We start from the raw sequence: 9592 nt of genomic DNA, 5'->3' as shown, positions 1-9592 counted from the left end.
TGGTGAAATTTTCACACAAATTAATCTTCCTCAGTAAAAGCATGGAGACATTTCTTCTTGAACTGTTACAGGCACGTGGATAGGCAGGCTACCTCTACCACCTCACAGAAAGGACAGCTCACACAGGAGGGCTGAGGGCTGAGAGAGGCTCTAGCCTGCAGCCACGACCGTCGGGACAAGGCAAAGGAGACTTGCGCCCCTTGGCTTCTCCCAGGGCCCTGAAATGCTATAGGAGCCAAAGGTCACCAAATAGAAAAAAGTACAAGCTCTTTCCTACTAAGGCCTAGAGGCAAGCTGGAAAGCAGGCGTGCGTGAGCGCCAGCGTACCCTGGCTTGCCGGCTTGCCGGCGGTTCCGTACCTTAACTGTCTAAAAGGTGTCTGATTGCAAGGTTGCTAACAGGGATTTTTACCCTGAGAAGAAACTGAGAAAGCTTGTGCTTTTGGCTAGATTACTCGCCTCTCCTGGATCGATTAGGCAGCAGACCCACCTAACCTAAAGACACACAAGCGGTCCCAGTATTTTATGTTTATATTTGCCTCCTCCTCAGTGTTAGGGAAGGAAAGCAGAGATACGAAAACCCACCCGGCTGTGGGGCACGGGTGCTGGACCACCTGTGGTGTCTGTGTGGCACCCAGGGGGAGGCCCTGCGTGCTGGCAACGGGCTCACGGAAGGCTTCATCAGCTGCTGCACCCCAAGCAGGACTGGTGGGGGGAGGGGAGGACGCTCCCTCAGCTTCGCCCCCCAAGTGTAGCCACCAGGCCCACCCTCTGAGGCCAAACAGAAAAGGGCTGCCCGACACCCAGGTTTTATTTCCACTTTATTGCTCAAGCACAGAACTTGAGGTAAGCCCGGACCTTCAGCAACGTGCAGAGAAGAGGCTGAGGGGGTTGGGGACATGACCTGGCTGAGAAAGGAAACTGATCCAGAGGGAAATACTGGTGGGGGTTGGGGGGCAGGAGGCGGGTATCAGGACACCAGAAAACATCTCAGCCATACCATCTGGGGTGAGGATGGGAACAAAGAGCAGGAATGGGCACAGCAGTGGTTTGTCCCACACCCCTAGCACCCACATGGAGGCCACATGTTGGGGAATGGACCGGGAGGAGGGAAGGACGAGGAAAATGGCTGCCCAGGAGTCCCCCTCTCCACCCTGGTTTCACATCAGACCCCGTATAGCATCCCTACCACTCACTCCCTTCTACCGTTTGAAAAATGGACATAGCGAACAGAAGAAGCAAAATAAATTAACATTCCGATGAGTGTGCGTGTGGATGGACGTTCATTCACATGTAACGGGGGAAGGGGGAAGGGGAGGGGGGGTGACACCACCTAAAACGATCCCCCAGCCTACTCCTTTCCCCCTTCCCCCAAAGCCACCGTCTAACCAGGTAGAAAAATAAAGGTCTAATTCACTCAAAATTCTTCGGTTTTTACAAAACTAACAGGGCGGAGGAGGGGAGGGAGCAGGGGAGGCAGGCAGCCATAGGAGTAGGGCTGGGCAGACTCTACGCTTCTGTCTCCACCTGAGGCTGGCTCCCTGCCACATCATTCTTCTGCTCATCTTTCATCTCTGTGTCCGCAGGATGGTCTCCCGCAGCCACTGCTGCCTTGGCCTGGGAGAGAGGAGAGGAAGGAGATAAGTTCCAGTGCTCATCTGGCCCAGGCCTCTGATGAGCCAGGCGACTTTCACTCCATGTCCCCACGCCCACTTGCCTGCACCGAGCTGGGGCGGGGACTAGCTATGTCCCCCTAACACACTAACACCGTGTCAGGTCTGTACCAGGTCTGTACCGCAAACACTCATCCCCCTAAGTAAAAAAGAGATACACACTAGCTTCTAACAGAATTACACAGGCACAGCCAACTCCCTCTCTGGGTGTGCCCGGAAGAGAGAGAGAGAGAGAGAGAGAGAGAGAGAGAGAGAGAGAGAGAGAGACACACACACACGTATACATTTACGAGAACACACACGTATACATTTACGAGATCACTTAGTGCAGTACTACTTAGAACTGCACTCATCCAACACAGTAGTCACTACCATGTGTGGCTCCTGGACACTCTACAACTAGGTCAAGCTGATGAGATTTTAAATACAAAATAATATGGTGGATTTCTGAAGACTGACTTAGTCTGAAAAATAAATGCAACTTAAAAATTACATGTTGCAGTATTTAGACACCTTGGGTCAACTAGATACTAAAATTAATCTCACCTGTTTCTGTTCACTTTTCTTAGCACGGCTACTTAGAAAACTGAAAATGTGTACAATTTGCATTTGATTTCTATTCAACAGTGCTGGTTTCGAACACTGGAAGACTAACAGGGACTGGGAAAAACGGTAGGATATACGCCTACGATGGAACACCATCAGCACAGTGAAGAATTTGAGAGCTGTTTTTATACGTTGTACTTGCAGGGATGATGCACAAAGAAAGCATGATGTACAAAACCGGTAGAACACGGTGCCTTTTATTAAGGAAGAGGAAGAAAACAGTCTACTTGTGCATGTATGTAATTTACCGGAACCATCTAAACACTGGTCATATCCAATTGCTTCTGCATGGTGGGAGAGAGCCTTTTTACTACGTACTCTTTTGTGCGGCTTCACTGGAATGATGTAACTATATTGCCTATTTAAACACAGGCTTTTAAAACCTAGGTTTTAAAAAGGAACGGAGAACGTTTAGGAGGCACAACCAACTCCTGACCTCTAGGGTTCGCGAGTGGGTTTTTAGCCCTGATCACAGGGGACCCGTGGCCCTCACAACAGGGGTTTTTGCCGAGGGGACGTACGTGTTACTGCTCCAGGGACAAGGGCTGGCGTCTGGCGTCCAGAAATGGCATACACAACCAGAGGTGAAAAGCGACAACAGCGGGGTCAGGCACAGGGACAAGGCAGCGCCTTTTTCTCGGTCTGTCCCCACCATTCCCTGTCCCGGGCCTTACCTTGCTCTCCTCCTCGGCCAGCCTCTCAAACATGTTGGCGTAGAGCTTCTTCTCCCGCGCGAGCTGCTTGCGGATCCGCTGCTGGCAGACAGCCAGCTGGGCCTTAGCGGCTTTGTTGCTGGGGTAGAGCTGCAGGACCTTCTGGAAGTCAGCCCGTGCCAAGTCAAAGTCATTCACCGCCAGGTGGGCCTCTCCGCGGCGGAAAAGGCCCTTCTCATTGTTGCTGTCCAGTTCCAGGGCCTAAGGACGCAGAGAGGAAGCAATGGGGAGACCTCAGCCCCTGCGGCCTATCTGGCCGAGACAGGGTTCCAAAGGGAGGCCTCAGAGGACCAGGCAGAACCCACACCACCAGCTCCACCTCAGGAAGTCGTCTTCGGGCATGAAATGGAAAAGACCAAGGTCTAGGGAGGAACCCGTTAGTCCTGGGCTTTCGATGAAAGAGAAAGACCTGCAACAACATTTCCATTCTCCCCAGAATAAAGCAGATAGTCATGAGGGACAGGCCAAGGTGCTTGCTTCTTGAAGCCCTTGCCTCTGGGCTCTTCGTCTCCGGGTGCCCACTGGTTCACCTGCTACCCTAACCCTACCCTAGTCCAAGTTTCGGACCCCCTGGCAGCTCACCCAACCGAGCCTGTAAAGGTTGCTCCCGTGCCCTCTTTAGACGGGCCTCACCTTGTTACAGCTTTCAATGGCAGCTGAAAAGGCCTGTAGTTTCAGATGACACATGGCCAGGTTGAGGTGGGAGGCCAGCCGAAGGCCCTGTGCCTTCTGCGCGTCCTCATTAGAGAAACTTGACTCGTATTCCAGCCAGGATACAATCTTCTTGTACTGCAGTAGAGCTTGCTTGTACTTGCCTTCCTAGAGAGGGAGGGAGGCTCAGGCACGGGGCTGTCATCCTCTGTAGATATCAGTGACACATGATCCCCAGGCAGGACCAGCCAGCTCCAATACACCAGGTGAAGACTGCAGGTGCTCCCCATTCCCTCCCTGGGAGTGTCCTCAGGGCCCTGGATGCTGGCTCACCTTGAAGTACACGGTGCCCCGCTCTTTCACTATGGTGCTCTGTTCCAGCTTCTCCTCGGAGTTCATCTCCCAAGACTCCTTGGCCTGCCGTGCCCCAAGGGAGAAACAAAGTCGTCAGCTACCCCAGAGCCACGTTCCAGGACCTGACTTCAGGACAGAGAGGACCTTGAGCAAACTCACCTTCTCAAAACTCTTGAGGTGTATTTCATATTTCAGTTCAGCATTTGGTGGGATCTGGAACTTTTCCTTCCCCACGTTGCCAAAAGCATAGCTGTGGGGGCAAAAAAACTAGGTCACCGCAGCCACGCCTAACCTGCTCCAAACTGAAAAGGTTCCCAGGCTGTTTCCTGCGAAGCACCTCCCCATCCCTTGAGACTTGGTTCAAATGTTTCCTGTATGGCAAAATCTTCCCTGACCTCTTCACACAATTAGTTGGGCTCTTAGCATCTTCCATATCCTTCCAACTCATACCAACACTGGAATGATTACTAACTTAATAATTACTAAATCTCACTGAACGAGTCCCTAGAAGGCGGGAATAATGTCTTTGAATGCCTAGGAATTTTCAGCACGGTGTCTGGCACGTAATAGGTGCGTTTCAATAAATGCCCTTAATGACGGAGTATGTTTAATAGCAGACACCAAATTTGACACTGGTAGAGGCGGAAGTCTGGAGCAGCCATGACTGAAAAGATTAGGCTTTGATTCCAGATGTGGACAGTTGTGACCATGCTCCTAAATACGAAGAGATCGGGTTTGCTGTGCCAGAGTCACAGGGACCACTAATGAGGCTTTGGGGGTGGTGAGCACACACAGAGGAACAGAAACAAACGGCTACATACACACCTCATTGCGGACATGCAGCTCTCAGGGTCACCCGCCTGCACCCACCCCACAAAGTGCCCACTCCTCACCTGGGCTTGAGGTACACAACAGAATGTTCTCCCTTTTCCATGCGCTGAATGGCTTTCTCCAGCCCACAAGGCAGGTCCAGGCTCTCCCCCTCGCCAACCTCAAAGCGGAGCTCCCGCTGGTCAAACATCTGGTCCTTGTAGTACCCTTCCAGTCCAACTAACAGGAGAAAGAGGCAGTGTGCCCGGGATATGAGCAGGCAGGGGGCTGAGGCCTCCCTCCGTCACCTCATCACTGCCTGCCCCCAAGGTGCCCTCGTCGTATTCTCAGAGCTGGAGGGATGTTAGGAAGGTACGGTCCCATCCCTCATTTCTCAGATGAGATACTCAATCAGAGAAGGAGTCACCCAGGGCCTAAGTACCAGAATCGGAATCGAAACCCCAGACTGCGCGGTCTCACCCTCCACGATGGCGCCCTCATTGGGCCTGGCGTAGCCTTCACCCCGAGTCCGTATTCTCCGGATGATCCCGCCATCTTCTTCTTCTGTCAGGTCCTCTCCCCTGAACTCGAACAACTCCACCTGTGGGATGAGACGCAAGGCGACACAACTCCTTTCAGCATTAGCCCGTCCACAGAAGAGTCCCTGGTCTCTGCCAGACCTGGCCTGAGCACCCAGACAGTCAAACCAAGAGTGGACAAAGTAGCACTTTTGGTAAGTTCTGGGAGCTCTAGTCTCAACTTTGGTAGCGGTGGGCCGGTCGCACACAATTTGTTGACCTCAGGAGATCAATCTATTTACTACCTGCTCCACCCAGGAAGGACAAGCTCCAGCCAATCCTAAGCCAGCCATCTCAGAAGGCCAATCTGGTAGGCAGTGGAAAGGACCCAACACCTTTCAACAGTCTCGCGAACATTCTCCAAGTATCCACTAAGGAGGGCTCAGCCATTCTGACACTGAATGGTGTCAAGTTCCACCGCTCAGTGAAGGCTTTCCTCAGCTCGACCCATGGAGGGCATCTCTCCCCTCCTTTGATCTCTAAAGCACCAACATTCTATACTGTCATTTATAACTATACAGATTCTGACCTTGACTCCTCTCAGTCAAAATTATAACCAATCTCCGGGCACGGCTCTTGGAATAAAACATGCCTCAACCCTTACCCCGCTTCAAGCCTGAGGAGGGGTTTGTGGCCACCTCTTTCCCCCCGGAAATCTCCACCAGCGGCCACTTTCTGGCAGTAGCAGAGCCAACTGCCCTCTCCAGGCCCCTTCCTCCCCTTTGGCTAGGCCCTTAGCCTTGGCTACATTGTTTCCAAGCGGCAGGAAGTGATGGAGGGCAGCCAGGCCCTGGGCTGAGATCAGGCTGGCTCTTTGCCTTGCTCTCCGTGCCTGGACACTCACCTCAAACACGAGCGTGGCATTGGGGGGGATTTTTGGAGGGCTGCCTGCCGAACCGTAGGCATACTCTGGTTTGCAGGTGATGTGGCACACTTCTCCCACCTTCATGGTTGCTACAGCAATGTCCCAAGCCTTGATGACCTCTCCTGTAGGTACAGAAAGCAAACAGGTCCTCCTTGGCAGGGATCTGACCCTGGGCTTAAACAGTGGCTCCAGAGACCTTTATTACACCATGCCCATCGGGAAGCTATACACTCTTCAGAAATGAGACCAGGGAGGTAGAGAACCTGGTTGCAGTAAGCACAGTCCTCAGACCTCTTTAAAAAAAAGAAAAAAAAAATCATTCAACTCTGGAACAAAGGAGTTCAAGAAACACGGCAATCCACCCCCCTAAGAGGAACTGAGGTGTTCAGAGGTGATCGGGGATGGTGAGATAGAGATCAATACGGTTCCAGGAGAGAAGAAAAAAAGAGTTAACCGAAGAGTAATTCACGGACTGTAACAGACCATTCCTCCTTACACTTCTAAGAGTATGGTTTCTGCTTGTGACAGCTTATACTCTCCTCAGAACTGATGCTACCAATCCACTAACCATGCACCTACCTTTGCCCAGGTCAAAGGAGAATTTGTCCTTGCGGTCCAGACTGGAGTCAAACTTGGTGCCATCTAACAGCCAGCCAGTGTAGTGGACAAAGACGCGGTCCCCAATCATGGGCATCTCTGTGCCCGTGCCCTCTCGCTTGATGACCTGGGAGGAAGGCAGAGAAGGTGAGTACTCAGGTGTGGGGGCAGAAGAGGCACCAAAGCTGCCTGCACACCTCTGACAGAAACACAGAGGGACTCTGTCTCCTTGGAAGCAAAGGGACCAAGCCTCAAATGATTCCCACATGAGGTTTGGCTAGACGCCAACGGACACCCCCACTGACCACCCCCCTCTATCTTTCTTGAGGTGCAACAGGACTTAGTTTGAAAACTAGAGACAAAAGACCCAAGTTCGAGTTTTTGCTGTATGATCTTATGCAAGTCAAGCTCTCTAGACCTTATTTATAAACTAGTGATAATCGTCCCTATCATGGTTGAAGAATTAAATTGGTAGGAAGTTGAAGATTATTATCAGCAGCAAAGGGGGAAGCACTTATGCTAGGTTTCCTCATTCTTCCTAAATGCCAGTGGTCATCAGATCCGGGTCTGGTTTGTGGGTAACAGAAAAATAAATATGAGTAACAGAACAGCAACAGTCCAAAAGAGGTGAAGAAAATACCAGGTCACTGATGAGCACAGGGGCGCTCACTCAGACCCTAAACTCTGACTTGGGACCCGAACATTCCTGACTGATAGGCTAGTGAAGTCTTTTATTTGAGGGCTAGAGCATTTCTCAGGAACTTAAACAATCTCTGCTTCTCTTAACATTTATAAAAGGTGACAGGGAGACTCCATGGGTCACCTGGTAGGTATGAGGTTACCTTCTAAAGGAAAGCCCGCATGACAGAATGGACAGACGACTCGAGGAGTAGAAAGGCAAAGGGCAAGGAGTGGAAGATAAAAGGGGAAAGGACCCTTCTGGGAATAATAACCTTGTAGAAACCACCAGGGTGCTGGAGAGATTAGGGGAAGCCACATGCCCACTGCAAGAACAGCTTAAGATGCCAAGATCTAGGGCAAAACCAGGAGCGTTTCTGGACCAGATAAGGGCTCCCCGAGGTCTCTAGCTTTGCCCAGGCCTCACACACACGTGTGGAAGGGAGGAGTGGAAAGCCAGGGTGAAGAGAAACACTAGAGGAGGAGGAGACGACATGAAATCCAGCCTAGGATTTCGCCATCCTGTACTCGGCAGAACCTGCTCTGAAGCACCATCAGTCGCCCCGACCCAGGTCAAGATGCCCTGCCCCCCCCCGAGTGCTGGACCCCTCCCCTTCGCTCCTCCGACGCTCCCAGCAAAGCACCTCCTCCCGGCCCCACACTCCTTGCCCCAACTCACGAGGGGGAGGGCGAGGTAGGAGGGGAACTACAGGTCCCGGCATGCACCGCTCCCTGGTTTTCCCGGGGCCGGGGGTGGGGGGGAGAGGGAAGGGGGCCAGCATGGCTGAGCCGGTGACCTAGCTGGGTCCACCCAGCCTTTAGGAAGGGGGTAACCAAGGGGACGGAGGGCGCCAGAACCTCTCCCGCAGCCAGGCCCCGGGCGCCAAGTCGTACAAAGGCCTCTGGGCCAGGAACTCACTCTGGTGACCGGCTTCGGGTCCTAGCTAATGTTTAACTGCCCGGGGGAGCCGAGATCTCGCAGCACCGCCGGCGAAGGCAGCCAGGGACTTCCCGGCTGCGGCCGGCGGGGAGGGCGCTGACGGCCTGGCCGGGGTCGCGGGGTCGGGGAGAGGTGAAGTGAAGGAGAGGCGAGGTCGGGGAGAGGTGAAGTGAGGGAGAGTCGGCGTCGGGGCCGGAGCGGGAGCGAGACGGGCCGGCTCCGGCCCGGGTGCACGCCGCCCGGGGCCCCCTAGCTGCAGCTCGCGTGCAGCGGTGCGGCCCCGCCCCTCCCTCCGCGCTGCACCGCGCACGCCGGAGTTGGCGCTGCAGTCCCGGGCCCAGGCGCCGCAAGGGCTGGGGGGCCCGGGGCCTCACCCGGACGGCGCGGGTTCCCCAGGGGGCCAGAGAATGCCGTGGGGGGGCCCGCGCACCTAGGCCACCCCCTGCGAGCGTGCGGCGGCCCTCCCACCCCCGAACAACGCAGCCGGGTCCAGGAAGGCGATGCAACCGGCCGCCGGCCGCACGCCCGGCTCAACGACCCGCCCGGACGATGCAGAGGCGGCCCGGGGCTCCCCAGCTCGGCGGGAGGCCGGCTGCGATAGGCGCCTGCGCCGCTGCCCCTTACCTTCAGCACGCCTTCGTCTTGCTTGGGGCTGATGTCCACCCCCTCGAGGGGCAGCGGCGCCGACTGTGCCCCGCTCTCGGCCGCCTTCATCTCCTCGGCGGTCATCGCCGCTCGGTGCGCCGTTTACTCCGGGAGCCAGGCACTGGGCGCGAGCCAAGCCCTCTCGGCCGGGCCTCTCTGCACGGGTGCGCGGGCAGGAGGGAACTGGCGGCAGCCGACCAGCTGCGAACCGGTCGAAGGCTGGAGCACCTCTGACTCCGGGCGCGCTCGCAGCCCGCGGCGGATCGGGCGCGGGAGCGGGAGTAGGTGGGTAATGAGCGGCCGCGGGGAGCGATTGGTCCCACCCCGCCGCGGAGGGAGGGGCTGGGAGGAGCTGGAGCGGGAGCGAGGGACGGAGGGGGAGGGGGCGGAGAACTTTCTAGAGACGGCGGCCGCTAAGCCAGTTCGGGCTTTAGTGCTAAGGGTGCTTATGTGAACGTGTGTATGTGTTTTGTTTTGTTTGGG

At 54.9% G+C, this 9592-nt stretch overlaps 1 protein-coding gene across 1 annotated transcript; it reads right to left on the bottom strand.

Annotated features, from left to right (window-relative positions):
- Nucleotides 1-803: 803 nt before the first annotated feature.
- Nucleotides 804-9391, bottom strand: FKBP4 (FKBP prolyl isomerase 4). Its single transcript, XM_028121105.1, has 10 exons — nucleotides 9089-9391; nucleotides 6829-6973; nucleotides 6229-6371; nucleotides 5287-5407; nucleotides 4890-5046; nucleotides 4156-4246; nucleotides 3976-4059; nucleotides 3625-3810; nucleotides 2953-3192; nucleotides 804-1616 (listed from the first exon to the last, which is right to left on the bottom strand). The coding sequence occupies exons 1-10, from the start codon at nucleotides 9191-9193 to the stop codon at nucleotides 1509-1511; spliced, it is 1380 nt and encodes a 459-aa protein (XP_027976906.1). The 5' UTR covers nucleotides 9194-9391; the 3' UTR covers nucleotides 804-1508.
- Nucleotides 9392-9592: the final 201 nt, after the last annotated feature.

This window comes from Eumetopias jubatus, unplaced genomic scaffold, assembly GCF_037043125.1.
Source record: "Eumetopias jubatus isolate StellerSeaLion01/CBP00866 unplaced genomic scaffold, mEumJub1_p1.0 scaffold_8, whole genome shotgun sequence".
In the NCBI taxonomy this organism is placed as follows: Eukaryota; Metazoa; Chordata; class Mammalia; order Carnivora; family Otariidae; genus Eumetopias; species Eumetopias jubatus.
The sequence above is the reverse complement of the archived record's forward strand: the minus strand, read 5'-3'. Positions and strand labels throughout refer to the sequence as shown.